A 15,094-nucleotide genomic window follows, 5' to 3' on the forward strand; every position below is an offset into this window, starting at 1 on the left:
CTAATAACTTAATATATCCGTGTGTGTGTTTAAATATATTATGTAAAAAGTATTATTTATCATAATAACTGACAATTTATAACATTTACAAAAAATATAAAAAAAAATTGGTCGATTTTCAAAAGTTTATCATTGTTACATAAATTGTGACATAGGAGTAACCTATATCATTTTATAACAACGTAAAAAGTAATATAAATTATAATAAACATAATTTAAAGTGCTTAATTATATTAAAAAAATATTTAGCCTTTTAAATTACATATATATCACATAAATTGAGACAAAAACATAATATATATTGGGCCCGTGCTAGCACGGGCTCCTAATATCTAGTAATTATATAAGTGACTCTATCATAGCAAAATTATGAACCATAGCACATTGGATACAAAGTCATCAACCTCTAAAAATTTAAAATTGGATACAAAGTTTTTGGGACATTCCTAGGAAACAACACAACTGTCTATATACATATCATATTCTAAAAAGCAGTTTATTTTATGGAATAGGAGAGAGGGGACATAAACCATATTTGTTTGGTACCTTGCAATTTACTTCTTATATAAATAAAAATAATAAATAGGAATTTCAAGGACCCCATATGCCTTTCGACAGATTTCATAAATTTGTTCCCTCTTTAATTTTCTCACAGCTTATTCTTTTATTTCTTATCTCTTTTAGTGGAAAATTATTAATGACTGAGCTGTTCATGGGGTCTAAAGTTTGTGGTCCAGCAATACTATTTATATCTTTATTGATCAACAATATTATTTACATCTTTATTGATCAAGAGAAAGCGATTTGGAATCATGTATTATAATGATATATAAACTTGATGTAGTATTAAACAGAAAATACTAATTAGGAGATTTGTTGTTTTCTTTTTGGGGTAACTTACAAAAATCATATTAGTTTAGGAGCTAATTATTTAGATACACACTATTGTGCAATATTACAAATCTTATCAGATTTTGGTGCGTTCAGAATCATGTATCTCGGGATACATGAAGTCAAAATTAGGTGTAATTTGTTCTAGATATATTTTATCCAAGTAGATTCACATTATATGAGATACTTAACAAATCTCGCTTGCCTCCCTCTTACCTCGTTCACCACTCTCCCATGTATATGGTATCCCAGATACATATACATGACTATCTCTCTTGTCACTATTCCTATCTCACTCGTCTCTCGCCCTATTTTAATGTATTTGGTGACAAAAATATGTGTATCTAGGCGTATCTTTCTCAATATATAATAGGAACTAGGAAGTAAGATACTCTTAATTAGTGGTAAGATACATAATTATTTGAAGTATAGATAGAATTAGTATATATAGTATATGGATGTATGTATAATAAGGTAGTTTACCTTTCTTTTTAATGAAAAATATATCTACAACAATCACAATTATTCTATCGATCGTTGAGAATTTTCAGAAAATAAATGATTTCACTTGTTTTCATAACCTAAAATTCTCAAAAGATGCGGAGCATTTTCTTTGTGAAGCTAATCCTAATTTTATTTTCAATATCCATAATAATGTATTTATATATTATAAATAGGGTTTATGAGGAGGACAAACAAATGAGCTAACTACAATCCCTAATGGTTGGATACTTGGATTCGATAGCTATTTTCAACATTTTTCGCTCACACATAAGGAAGTGCTCAAACGTTGCCAATCTAAGTAAAATACGTTCTCTTTTAATTTTCTTTATTAGTGCGACCGACATACTATGAGAGCATTTTGTTATATATATTTAATTTGCAAGGAATATATAGTTTTTTCACCCACTAAACTTTATCGGTGGCTGGACATAACAAATTTAGTAAGTAATAATATTATAATCATATAATGGTAGGCATGATATTTGGAAGATCTATTTTTTTAAGAGTATTTAATTTTTTTTCGGATATTAAAATGAGTTTTTAAAAGCTTACTTTTAGTCCACTATAAAGTTTGAATTAGCCAAACTCGAATGACTTTATATGTATATTATATGTTTGATTTTGTTAATGGTAGACCAAGTCTTGTTCAACTTTTAAATAGGCATTATATATGTTTCTTGAAAATAATTTAGTTGTTTTCTTGAAAATAATTTAATTATTCATTTTTCAAAAAAAAGAGGACATAGATATTCTAAATTCACACAAATTAGACACGTAAATCCTACTGCACCAAATGTCACATTCTTTCTAGCTAAAAATAGAGTCATTATTTGACTAAATAATTAATTTTCTTTTTTGTACTAATTGATGAAAACAAAAGGTCCAAATGCAAAAATCCCCACCATGGCCATTATTAGCCTCTAATAAAATAATAAGAATTGTGGCCTACTAGATTGTTGTCATAATCAATCATGTTATTTACTTATATTAGACTTTATAGGTGGTGGCTTTAGATTATTGGCTTTGAATTAAATAATTAAGAGGAAAGTTTGCAAGTGGTTAATTTTGATAATAATAATCACGTAATAGAAAGAGAGACCGACCAACTATTTTATGATCGAGACTAAGAAATTATGTTTGCATATATAGATATAGCATCGTGAATCTGTGATAATGGACTTTTTTCAATAGTTGTTCTCAAATAATTAAACAATTTCAGAACACTTTAACAATTTGTTTTTTATCCCCAAAATTTTGAGGCCCCAAAATATTTACTAGTGAATTTTAAAATTTTGATTTTGCTTAAGCAATATTAAATATAGTAAAAAAAGTGCAAATTTTATATAGAAAAGGAAAGAAAGAAAAAGGCATAATACATAAACATGATCCTTAACTTAGCTTTAACAGACAACTATGCCCTCTAACTTTGAGTGTGCACAAGTAGACACTTAAACTTTTATAAAATTGAACAAGTAGACACACTTGTCCTACATGACACAATACACATAAGATGCCACGTAGGACACAAAATTGTCATGTAGGGTGTCATGTAGGACGAATGTGTATGTTTGTTTAATTTTATACAAGTTTAAGTTCCTACTTATGCTTATCCAAAGTTAAAGGCCATAATTGTCAACTGACACCAAGTTAAGAGTCATGTTTATGTATTATGTCAAAGAAAAATAACCTACATTTAGCATAAATATTGTAGAACTTTCAATTAAATTATTCAAATTTTATATTAATAAATAACTTTTTTACAATAATATTTAAGATAATGCATTGCAAACACATGGCTTAGAAAAGTTGATTGAATTTTTTCTCCTTCATTAAAGACTACAATAGACAAATCTGTCATTTATTATTTTTCTCAATTTATTATTTAATTATATGTGTAGAGTTAATATTGGCAGATTTTTAGTTGTGTGTGTACGAAAAATAAATAAATGTAATATATGATAAGAACAAAAGAAGAAATAATCAATAGGTTCTATTTTTTCTAATAAAATATTAGAAGTTGTAATGTACATATGCAACACTAATGTGAAAAAAAAAGTTTTAAAGTGTGTCGTAAAAGAGAAAGCAAAAATCTGAAAAGAAAAAGAATCAGTAGCTCAAAGACTACTGATTTTTATCAAGAAATGAAGCGACTGGAAAAGAAGAAAAGGGTTTAGAGTTTTTTGAAAAACTAGACAAGGAGCACTCTTAGCTAAGAGTAGATTGGAAACTCTTCTTATACTTTTAGTTGGGCCGGATCCATTTATGGTTCAAGGCATGGTTTTTCCTTTTTAGCTTTTTGTACATATTTACTTTTGACTTTTATTTAGTAAAATGATCCTCGGATAAAAAAAAATTGATGAACAAAAAGGGAGAAAGAAGAAAATATGGATTATTACGGTACTAAATTTGATAGGATATTTATTTCCAGCACACTTTCAACTTCTTTAGTTTAAGAGTTTTATTTTTTGTGTCGTGTCTAAAAAAAGTAAAAATATTATAATTATTACAAGAGTCCAATTCTTTTGTAAACCGTTGTTCAAAACTTCAAATCTCAATTTGATTTGTTGGCTATTGTTGAGAGGCCAAAAATACATATTTTTAATTATTAATTGCCTCATTTTAATATATTAGCATTGATTTTATGGATCGTGCTTAATAGTGTATTTTATTTTGTAGGATTAAATTGACGTGAAATTAGAAAATCTAAAGCTAAAATGAATTAAAAATTGAAGATTAGTTATTCAAACAAGGAGATTATAGCTTCAATTTCTTGTAACTTCGTATATAAACCCTATTTGGCATAGAAATAAAAAAAAGTGTCAATTTCTTTAAATGTTTGTCTTTATAAGATTGTCGGTAAGAATCTTCAAACTTGGTTATTAAGAGAAAGATTATTTTCATGAAATTTTATGTATAATTAGTCAAGAAAATGGAAGGAAATTGTCAAAAATATTTTGATGCTCTGGTGTGTGTGTATATATATATATATATATGCTTTAATAATTTCATATTTTTGTTTAGAGCTTCAATTTATTTTTTGTTTCGAGCTTCAATGTGATGTTTATATGTGAAACATCACATTGTTTTTACATATTAATCCAAACTATTTCAGACACGTTTTTCTGATCATCTTATTCACTACAAAGGTCACTTCCATCTTATCCTAAATATCATTATTTTTTATCCTATCTCCCCTAATATGAAAAATTTAATGCAATTTTTTTTTATATATAAATATAAGAACTTGGTGGAAGTTACTCTATCCTTAATTTTGGACACGACTAAAGTAGAAAGAACGCATAAATTGACGGTGAAAAAAAACTTAATCTAAACTTTTCATATATCCGTACTAAGAAATTGGTGCTTGGCTTTGTTTTTAGGGTAAAGGGTCAAATATGTCCCTAAATTATTCGAAAAGGTTTAGATATACCCTTTGTTTAAAGTTTGGCTCACTCATGCCCTCGTCGTCCAACTTTTCGTCTAAATATGCCCTTATGGGCTTTAGTTGGCCTGTTGGACATATTCAACTCATTTTTCATTTCTTTAAATGCCACATGGAATTGCCACGTCATTTTGACTTTACCACATAACATTTATATGAAAAATGAAAAGGGATCAATTATGCCCCTAAAAAATTCGAACCCATAAACACCTAATCCGACCCATAAATCAAACCCCCTTTTAAATAAATTATCCGACCCGTTTTCAACAATTTTGTTTAAATTTTTATTTTTTTCGATAAATCTCAAAAATTAGTAATTGATTAATAAAAAATATGAAAAAAAATATAAAATTAACGCCAAAAATTCACAAATAAATATTGTAACCTTAAATTCAACAATTTTTAATTTTTTTTTTCCGATAAATCCCGAAAATGAGTAATTGATTAATAAAAAATATATAAAATTAACGCCAAAAAATCACAAACAAATATAGTAACCTTAAATTCAAAAATTTCAACAATTTTTTTTAATTTTTATTTTTTTCGGCAAATTCCGAAAATGAGTATTTTATTTAAAAAAATAAAAATTAAAAAAAATTGTTGAATTTTGAATTTAAGGTTACGATATTTAGTTGTGATTTTTTGGCGTTAATTTATATATATTTTTCATACTTTTTATTAATCAATTACTCATTTTCGGGATTTACCGACATTTTTTTAAAAATAAAAAATTGTTGAAATTGTTGAATTTAAGGTTACAATATTTATTTGTGAATTTTTGGCGTTAATTTTATATTTTTTTCATATTTTTTTTATTTTTTATTAATCAATTACTAATTTTCGGGATTTATCGAAAAAAATAAAAATTTAAACAAAATTGTTGTAAACGGGTCGGGTAGTTTATTTAAAAGGAGGGTTGATTTATGGGTCGGATTAGGTGTTTATGGATTCAAATTTTTTAGGGGCATAATTGATCCCTTTCCATTTTCATATAAATGTCATGTGGTAAAGTCAAAATGACATGATAATTCTATGTGGCATTTAAAGAAATGGAAAATGAGTTGGATATGTCCAGCAGGCCAACTAACGCTCATAAGGGCATATTTAGACAACAAGTTGGATGGCGAGGGCATGAGTGAGCCAAACTTTAAACGTAGGGTATATCTAGATCTTTTCAAATGGTTTAGGGACATATTTGACCATTTACCCTTGTTTTTATTACATAAACTCGAGTAGAAAATATATATATTAAACTTGTAGTTATGCATAGATTAGTTAATTGTATATTAGTTATTCCACCTTTCAAATTGCATAAAATAATACATGGGGTTTCTCATAACCTATTTGCATAAAATAAAATATGTATTTTCTCATAACCTATACATGTATTAGTTATGTGAATTTCTAAATTGTAATTAAATGTCATATTAATTTTATACATGAATAACTTATTTTCTATCTATCTACCGAACGTTTTATCAATTATACAAAATTAATATATGAACTTGTTTCTTATCCAACTGCCTAACAACTCCTGAAAAAATATTTGTTCTTTTCACTTATTAATTGGGTGCCATTACAATAAGGGCAAATTTAGACTAAGTAAACAATAAGAATATATTTGTGCTAAAGTATTAGCAATAAAATATTCGTTCAATTTTTACATAACTTAAAAGAACATATAAACCTTTTTCGTATTATAAATATAAAGTTTAAATTATCGATATGAGCGTATTTAAAAAAAGATAAAATGACATTTAAATTTAAGAAACAAAATAATTTTCTAGAATATCAGATCCATGATAAGAGGATCAACATCTCATAAAATCATGATAAAATTTGGAGATAACGTCCACAATTTACTCAAAAATGACGTGGCAGATATTAACAAAGAAAACCAATCAAAGGCCAGTAATATAAATATTTTTTAAATTTTTAAATAAAAAAAAATATTAAAGTTTTTATTAGGTAATAGAAAAGGAAAGAGACTTGAAGTATCACACAACAAACACATGGTCCCCTCAAATAATTTCCCCTTTTAAGACGACGAAAAACAACTCACCGTCCAAAACTTAACGCCGTTAGACACTATAAGAAAACGACAAGCGCGTAGACTAACGGATTACAAGTCACCGTAATAACGGAAAGACAATCTGGGTCCCACACGTGAATGGTTCGGTCTTAGGTCAGCCGCTTATAAAATATGAAAATCAAATTAGACGGCTTAACCAAACATGACTTTATATAAACCCCCACTCGCACAACCAATCGCGTGCATCACGCGCTTCCTTTTTTTCTTCTTTTTTTTGTATATATAAATCTCCCAATCTTCCATATTATCTCCATATTGAAACAAAAACAAAATCTCTCTCAATTACAGAGAAGAAATATAGTTTAAGGGAGAATTTTCTCTCTTCTTTTCCCTTAAGGAATCGGAAAACCCAGGAAGAAGAAACCTATTTTCTTTATTAATTGCCATTAAATCACCCCTTTGAAGGTCGAAAGAGCCTTTGCAATTTTTTCTTTCTTGGGTATTTATTTGTACAAATTTTGATTTCCTTTTTCTTGTTTTGAGAAGTAAAAATGGGAACAGAAGTTTTGCGTCCACAAAATTGTTTGATTGACAGGTTCAGGGAACCACAACCAGCGGCGGCGTTTCATCGTCGGAAAAATAATGGATACTATAACAACGGTTACCGGAAACCGGTTGTTAGAACGGAGAAAAAGAAGTTGAACAACAAGATCCAGAACCAATCTGAGCCGTCAATTTCGAGGAGATCTGAGGAATCGAAACCGGTTCAGATCCCCGGGAGAGTTACACCGGCGGTGGACGGCGGAATCGTGATGGGTCAGGTAATGATTTTGAGAAGGGGAGAGTCGTTGGATTCTCTGAACCCGAATATCAGGAATGAGAACAAAACGACGTCGTCGGGTAAGAAGAAGAAACAACCGGCGAGTGGTAGCGGTGATGAGTTGACGGTTTACGGTACCGGAAGATTGGGTCCGGACCAACCCGGGATGTTACCCAAAAATATCCGGGTCGGGCATACTCCGACCGACGTGTATGCTGGATCTGCTTTCTCGAATTCTCCATCGCCTAGATCTCTTCCTCTACCCTCTTTCTTCAACAACATGAACAACAACAACAAAAAGCAAGTAGAATTCAAACCGTTTGATGATTCCGCCTCGAGAGATTTACGGAGGTTGCTCCGACTCGAGTAGCGGATCCGACCCGTATTCTCCAGAATTACCTCTTATAATTCTTAACTAGTTTGGAAGGGACTATATATGATTCCCCAGTCTCTAATTAGCTTTAAGGTTGACTTATATATTACTATAAATCTTTCATATTCGCTCCTAAATTCTCAAATTTTGGAACTTTCAGTTTTCTCCATGAATTTTTTTAGACATGGAGAAGTGAAAAGGTCTGAAATTTGAGAAAATTAGATTAAAAATGCGAATAATTTCTTCTTGTTATTTACTTATTATTATTTATATTTTAGGTCTGGGGATTAAGTATGGAAGGAAGGGGGTTATTGTATTTAAGGGGAAGGAGATTGAAGAAAAGGCAGTGATGAATAAGTTTAGTGTTATGTTAAATATTGTGTTTGTGCTTAAGTTGGTGGTAATGGTGAAGAAGACTCTAATGAGAGTAATGATGGAAATATTGAATAGCTTTGTAAAGCTTTTATTTTGGATTAATGGTTAGTAATCAGAAGTATGTTTTTAGAGTATAATTCTCTTTGTTCCAAACTTTATTGCTTTCTTGTTTATCTTGATGTTCTTTTCAACTTGCTGTGTTAAAGTCACGATTTATGTACATTCAAAGTTGGAGAGTATTGATAAATAAAGAGTGGATAGATGATCTGATTATAATTAATATTCTTGTATAACTATATGAATTGTTGAGATTAAGAACATTTGATTATGCCAAGTAGAGTCAATTATGTCTAATCTAAATCAATCAAATAAGGATTAACAACTTGAGTTCATATTAGTTAATGTTTGTAACCCTAAGTTGTATAAGCTGAAATTGAAATAGATGAGCGAGTCAAATCATTTTAAGAACAAGATTAACTTGAAGAATTCAAGAACTTAATGATAAATACTAATCATGCAAGCATAAACTTAACAAAATTTGTAATCAAACCGTGAAAGCTACGACTAAATTGAAGTTAAGAATACAAAACCAACAATAAAGATGAACACGATTATTTAGAAATTGGGGGATATTAAAACTCTTCGGAGGAAGTATGATTAAACACAACTCTAACTCCAGAAAATTAAAATAAAATGAAAAAAATATTTAATTTTCATGACCAAATATCCACTGGACCTGTTTGGAAGGACACCCTAATAATTGAATTTGGTGTAATTAGTGTAATTACACTGTCTGTTCTATTTGGTTAGACATGATAATTACTTGGTCAGCAGGTAATTGGTGTAATTGACAAGGGATAATTACACTCTCCAATTCACAAACAGAGGTTGTGAATTGATGATTACCTTTTAATTTTTTTTTTAATTCTATTTTTATTTTTAAATTTTTTTCACTTCTATTATTTTAAGTTCTATTTTTATTTTTATTATTCTAAATATTTCTAGAAGTTTATTTTATATTATTATATTTCAGTTTCTTCTTGTTTTCAACCTTACTTCACGTGATTCTATGTAATTTTTTTGTATTATCTATTTCTTTATGCCATGCTTATTTTCTCATTAGCATAAATTTATTTAGTATTATGTTGAAATTTGCTATAAGAGTATTATGTTAAAGTTTTTGTTTTGAATTTATAACTTATGTTATATTTTCAGTTTCATTTGTTTTAGTAATATTGAATTCACATTGCAAGTCATTTTTTAATTAGACTTGATAGATTATTTTTTTGTCGAATATTTAATAATTTATGACATATTATTTATATATTAATCTTTTTATCAAACATGCATTTCATTGTTCGTAGAAACTTTATACTTTTAGTTTTTATGATCAATTCAATTGAAATATATTAATTTGAAAAAATATAAATCAATAATTTTTTCATAATATTAGTTAAGAACATATGTTTATTAAGTAATATATTTTCAAAAAAGAATATATCTCTTAAATATTTAATTTTTATTTATAAAGTTTCTTATTTGTCTAGTATAAATTTTAAATAATTAATTTTTATTTTTAAAATTTAATATAATTTTACGATTGCAATTGTGCATCCAAACACAACATGTGTAATTACATTGTGACATCCAAACATGACATGTGTAATTACAGTGTAATTATATTATGGCAATCAATCAGGTCAGTGTAATTACTAGGCAAGTAATTACTACCCTAGTAATTACACCAATTCCAATTACCAGGTGGCTTTCCAAACAAACCCTAAATGTTTTGATAAATAATTATGGCAAATGAGATTTTGGGGGTAGTGGGGTGAAGGGGGTGGGGAGTTGCTTGGTGATTGGTAGGTATTGAATAGTTCAATAATGAAGATAAAATGTCCATTATTTTTGGTCCACACACTTGTTACATTGATATGTGCCTACCCCCTATCTTTTGAGATTGTAATGCAATTACAAGGCAACATCTTGGCCGACCAATGCATGTTATCTTCAAATTAATAGTAGCAAGTATTCAGTCTCTTAGATTTGAACTCAATATTTTGAGGTGATTCTTTTGTTTGTTTTACTTATTTATTATCACAACTCATGGGGTTTGTCTCTTATCAAACCACAATCAGTAGCATCAAGGTATATGTACCTATATGTAGTGTCACAATTATTCTAACTTTTTGATTCTCCATCGTGATTTGGTATCCACATTAAAGTTCGACTAAATTCAAATTTGTGTTAGGAAGTCCCGAGAATAAAACTCTCCCTAACAAAGGCGACTTCATACCTAAAAAACTCGAACTTAAAACCTCTGATTAAAAAGAAAAGAATACTTACCACTCACCACAATCTTGATACACAATATCCCTATTTTAGACGAATTTTGTTGAAGTTTCAACGCACTTATGATATCATAGACTTTCTTGTCTTTTCATATACTCCAATTCTGTCCCAATTTATATATGTAATATATACTTTTTGTTTTTTAAATTCAAACAATAATTTTGATCGTAAATTTAGGAATGAAATGTGTAAATTTTTGAAACAAAATCTATATTATCAGAAACTACGTAAAAAGTAGTACTCCCATGTTCTTTTTTAGTTGTCATGTATACTAAAAATATTCGTTTCAAAATAATTATCAATTTAAACAATCAAAAGAGCATTAATTACTCCCTCCATTCCATATTAATTGAATTTTTGAGGTGCTTCACACTCTTTAAGAAAAGTAAATCAAGACATATATTGAACATAGTTTTCCATTTTTACCCTTATTAATTATTGTCAAATTTATTGAAGTCATCACATTGAAAATCCAAATGAAGGGTAAAATTGGAAGAACACTCTAAAAGTAGTCTTGAAAACTGAACAATTAAGTTAATTTGAAAAAATGAAAAATGCCTCAAAAATTCAATTAATATGAAATGGAGGGAATATCGTTTTCCAACTTTGGAAAGCGCATATATATATATATATATATATAGGTTAAAGAACTAATAAATTGGGACATAACTAAGTGACACTAAACTAAGCCTATTTCTCCAGCATCATCCATAAATTATTTTTTCTTCGTATTTGCTATTCCTTATATGCTATGATTAGAGTGAATTGTGAAAGACTCATCTCACACCAATGGCTTTTTCTTTGATTACTAGTCTCACAAACGAACTCTCCAAATCTTAAGACTATTTTTTTTTTTAGCAAATTCTTTAGGACATGATATTTGTGTTTAAGCCTTTAAGGGGTTTGTTATGATTTACCTTTTAATTGTAACGCTATAATGGGAATTAAGACATTATTGATATTGAGGAGCGATTATCAAGTATTCTTTGTTGCACCACTATATCTAAGATTATAATTTTGTATCGAAATTACAACATTCAAAGTTTCGTATATAGTTTTGCTTTTTTGCAAGCCCAATTGAGAAAGGGTTTTAGGCAAATCGATTTATGTTCTCTCTTATGAGATATCATTTCTTGCACCAATTCATTAATGATTCATCCTTTTGAGTTGGTTATGGATTTCGATTCCGTAATTTTTTAATGGATTTTTTTTTCATTATCGAGATGTTTGACACTAATAAGCAGAGGCACAATTAGGTGGGGGGTTTGTGACGTGTGAGTTTGGATGAGTCATGTACAAGAAAATTAATTAAATATATATGTATATTAATTTGAGAACCCCTAACAAAATTGATTGATGGTTCTAAAGGAAATTTAGAACTCCCAAAATCTTAATTCTGGCTCTGCCTCTGATTATTAGTAATAAGTGATATCGTATTTGATTTCTGCGAGACTTTTATTGCACATGAATACTAACTTAAGTTCAGAAAAAAATGATTCAAAGATGTTAGAGTGTGCTTCCTTAAAAGAGGTTTATGTTGCATAATTTTTGTGCTACTTCCAGTAATTTTTTATTTTTTTTATAATTTCACCTAATATCACGTAGTCTAAAATTTATATTATATCAAAATAAAGTATGCATGTCCTTAGATATATTGATTTAACCGTTTGTCCTTCGTTAAAAGATTTACCATAGATAAAATTGACATTTATTAATTTTCTTAAATAATTATTATTTAATTACTATCCTAATGTTTAGGATTTCAGAATTTAGTTTAGGAGCTAAATTTCATTTATTATACTTGAATTGTTAAAAAATCTGTTTCTACTCTAAGTTGTTGGAAAAAAATAATTCTTCTGGATATAACGTAGAATGAATAATGAATATTAGTATATTATTGTTTTTTATTTCTATTTCTATTTTTTCTATTATATAGAAGAGTGAAGTGGTAGGACGACTAAGGGTAAAAATGTAATTTCATTCTAACAAAAATCTATTAAGAAAGATAGTAAATAATTCTAGAAACATCTTTTTATATATTAAGTGAATTATGATCAAGGATAAAATGTAATTTCACACTAACAAAAATCTACCAAAAATGATATCAAGAAAATTAAATAGTACTAGAAACATCTTTTATTTGTTATTACCATTAACTTATTTTCATTATTACTTCACTTTCTTTTCTTTTGTGAGTTATTGTAATATCTATTCATTACTCTAGTTTACTATTACTTTAATTTAATGCTTAATAATTTTTTCTATTTATGCTTATCAAAAATGCCTACTTTAATATAAAAATTCATTATGAATTAATTATTTTCACCTTTATTTGGCTCTAATTAATATACTTGAAAAGAAATAAGTGTGATAAAAATTAATAATATGTAGGACGACCAAGGGTAAAAATGTAATTCATTCTAACAAAAATCTATTTAAAAGATAGTAAATAATTCTAGAAACATCTTTTTATATATTGAGTGAATTATGATCAAGGATAAAAATGTAATTTCACGCTAACAAAAATCTACCAAGAATGATATCAAGAAAATTAAATAGTTCTATATATTACACACTTCAGTATAGATCTCTTATTAGGAAGACCAATAACACAGTTTTTTCAATATTAAGAACTTCATTTTTCATCTATTCCCTAATGGCCCTACTTTTGTAAAACAATTATAAGACAAAAGTAAAATTCACTATTTCTTAGTGAAAACATCACTTCTGGAACTTGTCCATATAACAAATTTTCAACAAAATTCAATTGATCCACATTTTTCAAACATTCTAATGAATATGATAATGAACCAGTTAATATGTTAAATCCAATATCAATCACAATTGCAATTCTCAAAAGGCGTAATTCATAAGGAATGCAATCAGTGAGCAAACTCTTCAAGAACAAAATTTTCAAAATTTTCGGAGCATGTTATGTCCTTTTCTTTGGTTCTCTTTAGACTTTTCAATTTCATGGTGTTGCTTTTCTTTCTGGATTGTAAAGATACTTTTTGAAGTATCTAATTTACTTGATTTCTCTTTTTATGTATAATCCCAAAATTTCACGTAACATATATGTCATTATATAATTTATTGAGTAACATATATTATTGATTACTATTATTTTATCATCAGTTAAAATCATTTTTAGCAAGTTATATAAATTATTATTTTAACTACCTTATGTTAAATTACTGCAATATATATTATATTAACTTTTGTTAATATTTTTAATATCTCATTATTTGAGGTAAAACATTCATTCATCGGGTATATAAATTACTTTAGAAAAAAATTCTTTCATTACTATACTAGATTGTTCTCCTAATTTTAATGAATATAAAGACAAAATATAAAGTCATAACTCTTTTTTTATCCTTTAGCACTTTGTAAATAATGAGATGATTCATTCTAATTTTCATCAAGTAGGTCGTTATTTTTGTTTGTTAAACACCGTTAAAACAAATTTATAAGTGTATTCAAAATTAATCTATAGATGAATCAGTAGACTTTATTGCTTCATATATTTTATGAAAATCGTTAATATATTGAGAATAATTTTAATCTATTCTCTTGAATAATTTTCAAATAAAATAGAAAAAGAATATCATTAAATTAATTATTTAATTCGAATATATATGTTTGACATGATGTTATAATGATCACTAGAGCATCTGATATTTTATTATTATTTTTATCATGTTTATTTGGAAATGTCATAATAATTTTTTTTTTGAAAACTAATTAAATTTCTATTATAAATATATATAATATTGTAATATTGGGCCCGTAAATGGGCCTTTCATTATATTGGGCCCGTATCACGGGCCTAAAATTATCTAATATTATATAGAAGAGTGAAATGGTAGGACGACCAAGAGTAAAAATGTAATTTTATTCTAACAAAAATCTATTAAGAAAAATAGCAAGAAAAACAAATAATTCTAGAAACATCTTTCTTTCTATATATGAAGTGAATGATGATCAAGGGTAAAAATGTAATTTCATGCTAATAAAAATCTATCAAGAATAATAACAAGAAAACTAAATAGTTCTAGACACATCTTTAGCTATTGTTAGTACTATTAACTCATTTTGTTATCACTTCACTTTCTTTTCTTTTATGAGTTATTGTGATATCTATTCATTACTCTATTTTACTATTACTTTAATTAGTTCCTAATATTTTTTATATTCATTATGCTTATTGAAAATGTCTACTTTAACATAAAAATTCATTACTCTCTAATTAATATACCTGAAATGAAATAAGTGTGATAAAATTAATAATATTTATTAGATTGA

The 15,094-nt window shown here is 27.5% G+C and overlaps 2 protein-coding genes across 3 annotated transcripts in view; one reads left to right on the forward strand and one right to left on the reverse strand.

The window, feature by feature from the left end:
- Positions 1–15,094, reverse strand: part of LOC125823778 (superoxide dismutase [Fe], chloroplastic) — a 185,508-nt gene that overhangs the window by 167,959 nt on the left and 2,455 nt on the right. The window lies entirely within an intron of this gene.
- LOC125823781 (uncharacterized) lies at positions 7,188–8,574 on the forward strand. Its single transcript, XM_049503168.1, has one exon. The coding sequence runs from the start codon at positions 7,421–7,423 to the stop codon at positions 8,057–8,059; it is 639 nt and encodes a 212-aa protein (XP_049359125.1). The 5' UTR covers positions 7,188–7,420; the 3' UTR covers positions 8,060–8,574.

This window comes from Solanum verrucosum, unplaced genomic scaffold (genome assembly GCF_900185275.1).
Source record: "Solanum verrucosum unplaced genomic scaffold, falcon-dt-bn FXZP01000093.1, whole genome shotgun sequence".
In the NCBI taxonomy this organism is placed as follows: Eukaryota; Viridiplantae; Streptophyta; class Magnoliopsida; order Solanales; family Solanaceae; genus Solanum; species Solanum verrucosum.